General features: G+C 34.1%; 1 protein-coding gene across 1 annotated transcript in view; it reads right to left on the reverse strand.

Annotated features, from left to right (window-relative positions):
• The window catches only part of tut7 (terminal uridylyl transferase 7), a 32,113-nt gene extending 19,289 nt beyond the window's left edge, over window positions 1-12,824 (reverse strand). Inside the window, exons 1-13 of the mRNA XM_077206782.1 lie at window positions 12,510-12,824; window positions 11,616-11,917; window positions 10,981-11,084; window positions 8,600-8,707; window positions 8,335-8,512; window positions 6,593-6,681; window positions 5,903-5,954; window positions 5,555-5,624; window positions 4,740-4,866; window positions 4,347-4,466; window positions 2,714-2,839; window positions 2,165-2,342; window positions 1,092-1,417 (exon numbers count right to left, since the gene is read on the reverse strand). Coding sequence (XP_077062897.1) covers window positions 1,092-1,417; window positions 2,165-2,342; window positions 2,714-2,839; window positions 4,347-4,466; window positions 4,740-4,866; window positions 5,555-5,624; window positions 5,903-5,954; window positions 6,593-6,681; window positions 8,335-8,512; window positions 8,600-8,707; window positions 10,981-11,084; window positions 11,616-11,910 — 1,773 coding nt within the window. The 5' untranslated portion in view covers window positions 11,911-11,917; window positions 12,510-12,824. The remainder of the gene's footprint in view (window positions 1-1,091; window positions 1,418-2,164; window positions 2,343-2,713; window positions 2,840-4,346; window positions 4,467-4,739; window positions 4,867-5,554; window positions 5,625-5,902; window positions 5,955-6,592; window positions 6,682-8,334; window positions 8,513-8,599; window positions 8,708-10,980; window positions 11,085-11,615; window positions 11,918-12,509) is intronic.
• Between the last annotated feature and the right edge of the window lie 978 nt (window positions 12,825-13,802).

Here is a 13,802-nt window from a genome sequence, read left to right on the forward strand (position 1 = left end):
TTCCCATTCAGCTGAAATTATACCGTAAATGTATTAAAGATCTTTTTCTTATTTTAACTGGAAAACAGATTTCCTTAGGTGCTATTTGGCATCTAAAAATAAAATGTACACAAAACAAAATGGTGTTTTTACTTCACTGGAATGGTATGAAAATTGGTAAAGGTTTCGGCACTTGCTATGTAAACACACACAAAAAAAATCAGGGACGTGATTCGAAAAGGTTAAGCGGTCCTGAAAAAAATAGTCACTTGTGCTCCTCACGGTCAAAAATGAGCGCATTGGAAATGAATGCGAGACAAATTTTATCCAGTGAAAACTTTTGGTGTAGCAGCCAAAACAAAACTAAAAGCTCATTTTTTGAGATGTCAAGCTCAAATTAGGAACACAGCTTGTTTAGATTTATGGCTTTGATTTTCTTGCAGTTTTAGAGTAATTTGAGTAGTTTTGAAAATATATTTCTCATATAAAAATTTTAAATAATATTTTTGTGCATTTTTCATAATACACATAAAATTCTGTTACTTTTTAAAACTTTTTTCACTTAAGCAATAATCTGCCATGTGTCGTCTTTGAAAAGAGATAAAACATAAGTCTGTGCTCTAAAGCATTAAAGGTTTACGATAGTTTAAATTGGAAATTTAATTTTCAGGTCTATGCTCATAAAGTGATTGTAAATACAGCGTAAATATAATTTAGTATAAAAAAAAATCCCCTACAAAAAAAAAACAAAACATTAAATAAAAAACATTATCAAACTAAAATATAGTACATTAATTTCATACACAAACAAACTAAAATTCGGTTATTTTTGACTGAAATGCAAAAAGCGAAGAGGAAAAATGTACCTGAGAAGCTCTAATGCATAAAAATTCAGGAGTATCATATGAGGATCTAATTTTCCTTGATTTCAGAGCTGTTCCTAAACTCAACTGCATAATGAAAAGAAGATTATTTCTTAATCTACAGTTATTGAGTGGATAAAAAAATTCATCCAAGTAAGAACAATACCAGTTCTTGTCTTAGGACAACTTTGATGAACTTTTTTTGATCCACTTCACATGTTGACTACTACATTCACGCGCTTTGCACACCTCAGTCTCGGCGTCCGAGTCGGCTTCTTCCTCATCGTCCTGCTCCAGCTCAATCATATAGTCTGAGTCTTCGAGATCCTCTGTACTGTGTGGACTGGACCTCGCATGGGATCTGTTCAAATCCTCAGCTGGCACTTTCTTGCTTTTCTTCACCGCATCGACACTCACGGATTTATCAGTTTGACTGTTTGAACGGACTTTCCCAGCTTTGCTTTTCGGAGGAGAAGCAAAGTACTTATAAGTTGTTTTGAGACAATGACACATATAGTCAAACATCATCTGACTACTCAACGTCCGAGCCACATTCCTCTGGACGGTGAATGGATCTGAGAAAGAAAACAGAGATAAATATTGATATGTCTCATATCTAGGCAGACTTACACCACCAGGTAAAAGTTTTGGATCAGTGAGATTTTTTATGTTTTTAAAATAAGTTTCTTCTGCTCACCAGGGCTGCATTTATTTGATTAAAAATACCAAAAAAAACAGTAATATTGTTAAATATTATGACAATTTAAAATTAATGTTTTATATTTTAATATATTTTAACATGTAATTTATTCATGTGATCAAAGCTGAATTTTCAGCATCATTACTCCAGTTTAGAGTATTGAATTAAATTGATCAAAAGTTACAGTAAAGACATTTATAATGTAAGATTCTATGTTCTTTGTAACTTTCTATTCATCAAAGAATCCTAAAATAAAAAATTGTACATAACTGTTTTCAACATTGATAAAAATCATAAATGTTTCTTCAGCATCAAATCATCATATCAGAATGATTTCTGGAGGATCATGTGACACTGAAGACTGGAGTAATGATGCTGAAAATCCAGCTCTGATCACAGGAAGAAATTACACTTTACTATATATATATATTCACATCGAAAACAGCTGTTTTAAATTGTAATAATATTTCACAATATTACTGTTTTTTTTTTTTTTTTTTAATAAATGCAGCCTTGGTGAACAGAAGAGACTTTTAAAAACATAAAAAAATCTTACCAATCCAAAACTTTTGACTAGTAGTGTATATAAAAAAAAAAAAAGGTCACATGATGCCATGTATACCTTCTATTGCAATCCTCTTTTTGGGCCAGTCTTTCAGATCACGCCATAAGTCACCGTTTGTGCGCACGCTAATGACTTTCTCGGTTATTTGAAATTCCAGTGAATAATATCGCAGTAACTCGACCCAAAGCTTCCCCAGCTGTACAGGAGGACTTCGGTCTTTGAAAACCAGTGGAGACTATTTCAGAAAAAACAAATCAGAACAATGCACAATAGGTAAAATAAATACTACGGAAGCTTGTTTCCGCCATGGAATACAAAATAAAAGTGAATTGCGACTTTTTCATCTCGCAAGCCTGAAATAAAGTCAGAATTGCGAGATATAAACGTGCAATTCTGATCTTTTTTTACCTCGTAATTCTGACGTAGTAAACCGCAATTGTGAGATAGAAATTACGCAATTACCTTTTTTGTTTTTTTATTTCTTGGCAGAAACAAGCTTCCATAAAATACAGTAGTGATTTTGTGGACTTTCTATTGACTTGACCTTAAAAGTCTTCAAATTAAACCTTTTGATGCACAATACATGACTAAGCTGAAAATACGAACCTTTCCCTTCTTGATGAGTTTGTCTTTATCTTGTGAATCATTTGAGGTTGGATCATATGCCCAAAGTACGTGTCCTTTTTCAACCCCGGTTATGGAGAAACTCTTCAGTTTACTCACAGGCAATCCCTAAAACAAGACACAACATCAGTCTGTGCAACAAATTAAACTCACAATTAAAACCATTTCTTACAGGATTTTCCATAAACATGAAACATTTTCTAAATTGTCTAGTTTTGTATTTTATGGGTGGGGTTTTCTGAAGTAAATGCCATTCTGTTGTTCATTATAAAGGTGTGTGATATGTATCGTCTATGATAATTTAAGGATGTGTTTTAATGATGTGTGAGCTAACATCATCCAGTATGTCAAAAACTTTGCAAAATACAAACAAAAACAGGCCTCGAGAGTGATATCGGTTTCACTACATGTAGTTAGAATGACAAAAAATTCAATATACGGGGGCAAAAACACAAGTTTTTGTCTCATATTTCTATATGATATTTTAAAATCAAACAAGCAATCGTGTAATTTTCCCACCCCAAGTATCAACATGATTGCAAATGTGACCATGATTTTGCACAACAGTCCAATAAACAAGAAGCTAATATTGTGAGTAACATTTCAGACACAATATTGTGACAACAATTTACTTTCATTTCATAAACAAAAACAGTTTAAGATTCATATTCATATATATTCAAATAATTTAGTTAAAATAATTGCAATGTAAATAAATGCTGCTTTATATGCAGCTTCTATGCCACTTCTGCAGTGCAAGGATACATTCTGTGATGGATTGGTAAAACTAACAATCTATAGTGTCTTATTCTTATTATTGAATTTATTGATTGATTGTAAGAATTTGCCGTAAAAGACGCACGCATCTAATAAGGTTAGAAAACAACTGCCCTTCTGAAGGTAAAATGCACTTGAAATTAATTTAAGGGGACAAATATCACCCCTTTGGAAAGAGTTAATTTCAGTCGCTGCTGTGAACTGACCACCAACAGGCCTCAGAAACTCAGCTAAATATCTTCTAACTATTATTATCGACAAAATCCCAGGAAATACAAAGATATCACTTTTTGCCAATATTGCACACACCTAGTTCATTACATGGCTCTCTGAAATACTTGATTGCGATTGGTCAGTTGCAGCATTCTCTGGTAAAATAGTTTTTGCATGTTGATCATTAAACTAAGACTGGTCGTGTCCAAAAAATTATAAAACAATTGGTAACACTTTATTTAAAGCCTTCATTTATAATGCCTTATGAAAGTATTTTTAATGCATTAATTATGCATGCACCTTATAATGCATTACATAATCTCATGAATAATTTTAACCTCAGTTATGTATTATACATAAATGCTTTAAGAAAAGTGTTATCAAATAATTTCAAACTATAATTTCCCATATTCATTCATGTGACGAGTATCTGTGTAATAAACGGGATAATTATTGCATTAGGGTCCGCGTCTTGATTACTGTGTCGGGGTTTTAATTGATTTGCAATAATGACCGGCTGACTGCAGATTATCTCACGTTACCTCTCCAAAAGGATCCAGATGCAATAATCAGGCATTGGTCCTATAAACTTGAATAAATGATGCATTAATGTTGAATCACACACCGCGTGTTCGAGGTATGAAGGTAAGACGGGTTCCTTGCGTCGTTGCAAGAAACTGATGACCATCAGGCTAAAGCAGTAGGATGGAAGTCCACCTTCTTCCATCTGGTCTAAACAACAAATCTAATTCACACAAACAAAAAAAACATCACATATTATGAGGATATATATAAATAAGCATGCATAGCTTAAAAATTCTGTATGCTTTATCACTGTAAATAAAAAAAATGCTACCTATTAAATCCATGCAATATTATATTTAACTAACTTACCATATGTCATGTTTCAGACAACACTGAGAACCACAGTAAACTAAACATGCAATTTTTCATTTTAAACTTGGTTGAAAAAATCTACAGACTGCCTATTAGAATAAACTGTGCACATCAGTCTTACCATAGCCCAGAACCTGAAGCATACGATCAGCGGGATGAGCTGCGGTTCCAGACTCGCCATCTCGGTCAAATATGCTGTTGTTAAGCATGCACTTTCATTGCCTGCACTGACTTTGCAGATCAGACCACTTCAAAAGATCAAAAAGAGATTAAAAAAACATAATGTAAGTTTAAAGCCGTTTTAAAAAAGACAACTATTCCTCTGTCAATGAATTTAACATGCACTACCATTCAAAATTTTGGGGTCGGTAAGATTTTTAAAATGTTTTTGAAATAAGTCACTTCTGCTCACAAAGGCTGATTTTATTTGATCAAAAATACAGTAAAAATATTTTTTCAATTATTACAATTGGAAAAAAAAATGTTTTCTGTGTGAATATATTGCAAAAACTTATTTATTCCTGTGATTAAAGCTGAATTTTCTTCAGTGTCACATGATCCTTTAGAAATCATTCTAATATGCTGATTTGATGCTCAAGAAACATTTCTCATTATTATCAATGCTGCTTCATATTTTTTTAGGATCCTTTGATTAATAAAGTTCAGAATAAACATTTATTTGAAATAGATTTTTTGTAACATTGAAGATGCCTTTACTGTCACTTTTGATCAATTTAATGCATGAATAATGCTGAATAAACGTTTTGTTTTTAGATCTTACTGACTCAAAAAAAAAATTGACATTAGTGTACATTTAAAAAAAAAAATACAATAAAACAATATAAAAAACCTTCATAAAACTATATATACACACATTTAAATGCAGTAAGCTTCATATTTAAACTTTGTAAAAGAATAATAAGTAAGGAAACAGACCTTGATTTCTCTCTGCACACAACGACAGGCATCCTCCTATGGAAGTCTCCCTCCACATTGACAAAAAGATCTGCAATTATGAAAATAAAACAGTGAGAACAATTAAAACGAATTGTTATTCTATATTGGTGGGTGCTTTTTTGTGAATACTTTTATGCACACATTACGCTTTTTTATTTCATCTATAATGCTTTTATATTTTCAGTTATAACAAAACATAATTTTTTGGCCAATATTTCAGCATCAGTGTATCACAAAACTCAATACCCTGCTCAGTTTCTTTTCACCATGGCCAAATATAACAAACAATTTTTATTCGCTTTCACTGCTTTTCATCTTTCAACTCACCACTTTTAGAGAGATGCTCTTGAGCCACGAGCAGAATATCAGGATGCTGGAACTGATGATGAGAGATTTATTTTTCTTAATTACAAAATTATTGACCAATCAGCAAAAGTAAAAGATTATTATTGCAAAAATTTATTTTTGTAAAACATGTCACCCAAATCCACGGCTAGCTGTGCATTAAACGGTTTGAATGCACTTCTTGGCCTCCATGTCATGCATTAAAATCATTTAATGCACAGCTAGCCGTGGATTATCCCTTACTTAAAGGCTTTTAAACTGCATATGCCATGGTTTGTGTGTTAGCTATCATAGTGTACACACACTCACACAGCAAATTTTAATACTGTGTCTAAATGTCAGCGATAATTAGCTTGTATCTGGGGTTTGAGCCAATAATAGCTCCAAGTCTGATAAGAGCCTTAATAAATGATATTGCTTTGTGATGCCTGTATAAACAACTGAAGAGACGAAAGTTCACTTCATGCTAGGTTTAATCAAGTTGTTGTGCACAGTCTAGCTAGAATTTCTTAATACAGACACAAATGTAACTTCAAAACGAGGATCAAATAAAAAATGACAAATTTAAATGTAAATATAAAGTCATTTACTTTGATCAACCTTACAAGACAAAGCCATAAAGATGTAAAAGGTCAATTGTGAGAATATTTCTAATAAGCACTTCATACTCACATGGGATGGAAACTTCACATCAATGTTTACATCAGAATCTTTGAAGCCAAACTTGGTGGAGGAAGATCCATATAACCTGAACTGGCATTCTGAAGGGGAAAAGAGAGGAAAATGTATGGAGGAAGCATTAGAGCTGCACAATTAATCGTTAAAAGATCGCAATCTCACTGACAGTGATTCAGCTCTGTCTATTATCCCTTTGACAAGTAAGAACATTCACCCAGAGAGAGCAGTTGTTGTCATGTACAGGTATGAAACAGATTCACAAACACACAGTTTCTTTATTTCTGTCTTACAATACTTCAAATTATTAGGCCGTGTGTCCACCGAAGCGTTTTTTTCACACGGCTGGCGTATTTTTCCAATTGTTTTCAATGGGAGCGCCGTTTTTTTTCAATTTTTTAAACGCCATGAGCGTGTTTTTTTCACGCTGAAGTGCTGACGCCCGGCGTTTTTTACAGGTCGCTGAGAGTTGAAGAATGTTCAACTTTGGGGTAAAACGCAGCGCCCATCACTGTCACTTTTTACCCAACCGTCCAATCACAGTGAAGGAGGGGCGGGACAAATATCACACCGACCAACCGCCGCATTCTGCTTGTTCAACGTCAACAGATGACAACAACAATCATAATAATGGAACAAAATAATTTAAACAAGAGCCAGAGAAAATACGTTACATTGTATCGACATTTTAAATGTGCATTGCGCAACAGTTCATGTTAAAAATACCCATTTTTCTAACCCATACATGCATAAACAATTGCTTGATGGGCTGAATGAGCCTGATCACCGTGATTGCCTCTATAATCCTGTACAGTAAAATAGATAAGAGGGATTGGGGACGGAATTTGAGACTGGGCGTGACGTCATGCGCGTTCACGCTCACCTGGCTATGTCTGGCAGGTTTGTGTATTCGCCGCAATTCTCCGTGTCAGCGAAGACAACTCGCGCGACAAAAGTAGAAGATGGATTCAAAGAGACCGGCTTGTAGTCCATTCAAAACCCCAACGCAAACTCCACGTAAGACAAAGAAAACACACTCTAGTTGCAGTTTCGCTTGTTGCCAGAGAGGGGCATAGTTCTGGAAAAACTCAGACACTTGCGCTATGCAGCTTTAATCTAGAATCAACACAGAAACAAAATATGTGTGAAATGAGATACTAGTAACACTTTTGCGGATATTCCGTATCATAACAAGCAAAGTGTCTCAACTGAAAAAAAATTCTGCGCTGGCAAAACGCTCTTAAGCGCCACAACTAGGTGTTTTCAGCTGGCTAAAAATGCTTTGGTGGACACACGGTCTTACAGAAGTACTGGGATAAAAGTTTATAGTTCTGATATAAACACTGATGTCTGTAGTAGCCATCAAATTAGAGCAAATCACCTTCTGAAAGTAACTTGACGGTGCAAATAAAGATTGTATTGATTACATCGTTACACCAATAGGTCGCGATAAGTGACTGTTAAAAAATGTATTTGTCATTGAATTATCAAAAACGCCGATTCATCCAGTAATGATATGTTGAGTCTTATTGAATGAATCATTCATTCAAACCGGTTTTTTTTAATGAACTGCTGAGTTTTGTCACAACCTCTAGTAAATTACATGTTATTTTGTTTAATTGTTTATCAAGAATCATGTTCATCGTCTAAAATTGTGATTCTCAATTTCTCCAGAATCGTGCAGCTCTAAAAAGCATCAAATAAAGGATTCAATGAGCTTTACACTCATTGTTAAATACCTGGAAGGAAAGGTTGAAGGACTTTCTGAACGAGAGCGAGAATATTTCGGCGTTGTTCTAAATCCTGATCGTTCAAACCAAACTCATTGACCACACTTTCCAGTGTAGAGCTGATTAAATGACACTGTGCTTTTCCAGGAGGCGGTATATTCAACAGCAGCGTCAGCTTCTGCAGTTCCTGTAAAGAGGAGACGCGTTTCAGGCATAAATGACAAGCACAGCAGTTTCAGCCTGCCAACATCTTCATCATAATTTGACTCCTCACCTTGGCTTTCTTCCTGTGGGATCTTTCTCTGATGTGAGCGAGCGCTGGAGAGATGTCTTCACAGAACACCTTACATTTATCACATCTGAACTTCAGGCTGATGCTTGGCTGCAAAGAAACAAAATCAGATTAAATCAACAAATATAATCAATGCACAAAGTTTGTTTGTTTGTTTTGTGGAAGAAATTAATACTTTTATTCATCAAGGACGCATTAAATTGATCAAAAGTGACAGTAAAGACTTTGTTACAAAGAATTCTATTTCAAATAGGGCTGTGAAACAATTAATCGCATAAAAAATGCATGCATTTCTATATTTAATGAACACATGCATGTCTATATTAAGAAAAATGTGTTATTTATACATCAAATATTTATATATTATATAATTACAGTTTTTACGTGCAAATATTTTTCAAATATACATGCATGTGCGTATATTTATATATACAAAATAGTTATACACAGTACACACACATATATTATGTAAACACAAACTTTTATTTTGGATGCGATTAATCGTTTCACAGGCCTAATTTCAAATGAATAAATTTCTATTCATCAAGGAATCCTGAAAAATAAAATGCATCACAGGTTCCACAAAAATCTGAAGCAGCAAAAACTATTTTTAACACTGATAATAATAATCAGAAATGTTTCTTGAGCAGCAAATTACATTTCACAATATATTCAATAGAATATAAATTATACAATTAGGCATGTGCCGGTATCAAGTTTTCATGCTGCGATTAATTGATTGAGCTTTTATCACGGTATACGGTATTATCACGATATTTTAATTGCACAAGAGAAACAGACGGATTGGGGGTATCTAAAAAAAAAAACTTGCATCACAATGTGTAATTGTGATTGTCAAAACATTAATTTTATTTTTTAGTGACAACATGTTACAATGTTTACATGGTTACTGAGGCTACTGTTTGTATTATTGCTTAACACAATTTTCATGATTTCAATTAAATTCTTGGATTTAATTTCAATCTTGATTCAATATTGACTCATTTGGATAAATATTAGGTAGGCTACAGTAGATAGCCTGCATTTAAATGTTTCTCAAGAAAAAATATATCTCACATAATGCTGTAAACATACAGAGAGAAATTAAATATAATGCATACAATATAAATATAATAATAATATAAATATAAAAATGTAATATGCCGTAATTTTCATTATAATAACAATTATATAATGACAAGTAAACATATATTAAAATAATATAGTGCACATATTTAGCAAAATACTCCTCTCTATAGCTATTTTCTTATAGTCAACTAACATTAAATGGCTTTCCTGAGGTAAATGTAACGTTCTGTGACATAATTGTTCTCCTGCAGTGTTATTGACCTCTTTCCGTGGTTGAAAAACACTGATTGATCGAAAGTACGTACCTTTCGGTGGGTTGTACTGTATCTTTAATAAAAAGTAACAGATGATCTGTTTACTTGAACTGAGGCGCGCGATCTGTCACGTCATTTACAAGCACCAAAACAGTATTTATTGTCTGAATTTCGTTATAAAACCTGAGAGCTGATATTTTTTTCATATCAAAAGTAACCTGCTCTGTCTAGTCTGTCGGTGTCAGTGTCCTCTTTGCTCCGCGATTTTTCTCTGCGTGAGAAAATGGATGTGTGGCGCGAGACCGTGTGAAAGTGTCAATTGCGTGAGTCTCAAGCTGAATGCGTGAGAGTTGGCAGCCATGCGGGGGATAAATAGTCGGCAGCGTTCCTCCTTCCGCCGTCCTTCTTCTCCATGTGAGGATTGTTTACATTAGACTAGAGTGCGCACTGCATGCACACAGTGCTTATACATGTGATGTGGGGATTGTTTACATCAAAGTGCACATGTGTTTTGCGCAGCATATACGCATTGTTTTTTAAGCGGTTGATGGAAAATAAGCTGATGCGCGTTCTAAAAATCTAAATTCGGATCTATTATTTTTCACGGTATTCCGAAGTCCCCGCGATAACAATATCGTGCATATTCATTACCGCGATTTATCGCATTACCGAATACCGGCACATGTCTATATACAATATTTCAAAATTTTACTGTATTTATGAATTACAGTAAATGTGATTTTATAAACAGAACCTGACCATAAAACTTTTAAAAATGGAAGCACATTAAGCCACCGAATTTTGGTTAATATATGCTTTAATAGTAAAAGCACAGCTCTAATAATTGTAAACATGTAACATTGTAGTACCAAGATACTCTTTAAAGTACCATGTAAAGATTATGGTACATAAATACGGTATTCCTGTACCAAAGTATATTTTTTTAAGAATATCTCTTTTCTAAATCATGATATTTTGCCCAGAATACTATTTAATTTGCCGAACTGGTAAGTCTATAACCTCTTTCTGGTCACAATCGCTGCCTTCGGCCTCCAAGCACAGCTGTAAAACGTCCCGTCGGGTGAGGCAGCTTTCAATCGACACCATCCTCTTCTGCAGGCTTTCTGGTAGACAAAAGAGAGGAAGACAGATATTAGCTACATTTCAATCTAATTCCTTAATTACACGATAGCTTCTTATTAGGGATCCACTATATATCGGCCACCATATCGGTATCGGTCGATATATGTTCATTTTTAATGTAATCGGTATCGGCCCAATAAGGAAATTTGGGCGATATATTAAAGCAGATAAAAAATTGATTATTTCCTTAAGATGCGCACTGTTCACCATGATGGTTTTGAACGGCTTGAAATATGATTGAATCAGTTCAAAAAAGGAAAATACAGTTATGTAAGTCTGTCATATCGACTACATAAAATGATAATGAGAACATTATAATTGTGTGCTTGGGTCATGGCTTTGAATGGTGAGACTTTTTGTAAACAGGCTCTCAAAAATTATATACAAATTTGGATTTAGATTTATCGGCCAATATATCGGTTATCGGCTTTCAAATATCAAGAATTATCGGGTATTGGTATCTCGGCCAAAATGTTCATATAGGGCATCCCTATTTCTTATAAATGTTTTACCATTTCGGTCTCGTCGTTCTCTCCAGTTCCTCCGCTCAGCGGGAGAACCTCTCTGGAATCGTTCCTGGTGAGAAGGACTCTGTCCAAACACTCTTCCCTCAGACAGCGAGGCTTTGCCTCTTCTATTCCCGTCACTTTCACTGGCTCGACCGTGACCCCACTTCGCTTTAGGGCTGTAACTGCGTTCATGGCTCACGTGATCGCGTCCCACCGGGCTCCTCCAGCTCTCAGCTTCATCTGCTTCCTTCTGTCTCCTGTATCGTGGAGAGAACTTCCTGTTTCCCTTATCGGCCATTGTGGATCTAGATTTATGGATGCGAAACCAAAACAATCTGTTAATTTAATTTCCTATTATCACTATAAAGCTCCTTTTGAAACCATCTATATTGTTAAAAGCGCTATATATATGAAAGTGACTTGAAACAAACAAGATTAATATGGAAGGAATAAAGTGATAAAGTGCTACCTTCACACTCTCAGCAATTTTGATTATGAGGTTTCATAAAACCCATAAAGTGATGATTAATAATAATCCTTAGTTTTAATTCACAAGTAATTATTAACAATCCTTTAATGAATGTTGACGTGCATTCAATGTTTAGTGACTCTTGTGGAATTCAAAGAATTATCGATATTCCAATTGGACTCAATTTTGACTGTGACAGTGTGGATTATTTATATGGATCAAAGATCATATAACGTACTATTTCTAACGTTACTTGTATGGTGTGAAAGTATCAAATAGTGAATTAAAATCCACGTAGAGTTCCTGTGTAACGGCTGCTTCTGCTCGAGGACAAAGAGCAGCTCGTGAAAACTGCCGTGTCATACATGAGTCAAACTGACAGAAAAAACAACACAACAGCCCGTTTAATGTGTTCATGCGACACTCACCCAATCTAACAACAGTCTTGCTTTATAAACACGAGCGCGACATCTTTGATTCCCGTGAGTTTTTTTGGTAACTGTAACATGCAGGTGTTTGTCTGATTCTGAACCTATGTCACTTCCGTCGACTCCACTTCTGTCAAATCATCTGACGTTCAACAGTTAATAAGAGCATGACATTTTGCCATTTAACTCTTAATCAAACGTAAATAAATAATTATTTTAATAACTTGGTTTTAAGTAACGAACTTGTCTTTTGATATTGAAATTATCAATATCCTAAACGATGTTTGCACTTTCAACTTCCGGGTTCTATGTGATTCCAAAATAAAAGCTTCTTCAAAATAAAAGCTTTTTCTAATCACTATACAGTATTACTGTGCTGTCATGTAGATGTCTTATTTAATCAATGCGTTTATTTTAAACAATGTTTTATTTATTTAGTATTTACATTTATTATTTATATATTTGTTATTTATTTGTACACGCCACGGACCGCCTAGCACTCCTTTGCAGTTTGAAAACCTTTTTATTAAATAATTTGACTGGATTGCAATTCTCTAAAAAATGCAGCATACCAACCGCATCGAGTCTCCCTTGAACTAATTTGTGTTTTTAGCGGTAGAAGAACTAGAGTTGCTAGATCAGCGTATAAAAGCCATTCAAAAACTAGCAGAATGACCAATTTAACTAACCTAAATAACGAAATTCAAATTATAACACTCCCTTACGTATAATACATATTTTAGTCGCTGTTATGCAATCCAAACGATTTCATAAATTAGGAACAGTGTCTCTTCCACACAAAAATATTATTACGCTTGGGTAGATAAATATCCTGTCAAATAATTTATTGAGGTATGAAAAAAAAATCAACCTACCTGTAAGGCAACAATTTAAAAGTAGCCCAAATGCACAGGAAAACAGCAGACTTGGCAATCCAAGTTACAATGGACATGTAAATGGAAGTAAAACTTCATTTCATTGGCTCTTGTTTGGTTTCAACAATCCTTGAACAAACATTCAAGTTGCTACAAGAGAAAATGGTAATACAATACTCCAAAGTTAAATAAATACTCCCAGTACAAATACTTGTATTAATATAGCAAAAGCACAGCACTAATAATTGTAAACATGTAGGATTGTAGTACAAAGATATTCTTTAAAGTAGCATGAAAAGATTATGGTATATAAATACGGTATTCCTTCAGTACCAGTATCAAGAATATTTATTTTCTAAATCATACAGTAATATCCATAATGCATGTTAAATTACCTTTAAAATCTCTCCTCTGTAAT

Source organism: Siphateles boraxobius, unplaced genomic scaffold (assembly GCF_051911475.1).
Source record: "Siphateles boraxobius isolate OS27281-9 unplaced genomic scaffold, OSU_SipBor_1 56, whole genome shotgun sequence".
Classification (NCBI taxonomy): domain Eukaryota; kingdom Metazoa; phylum Chordata; class Actinopteri; order Cypriniformes; family Leuciscidae; genus Siphateles; species Siphateles boraxobius.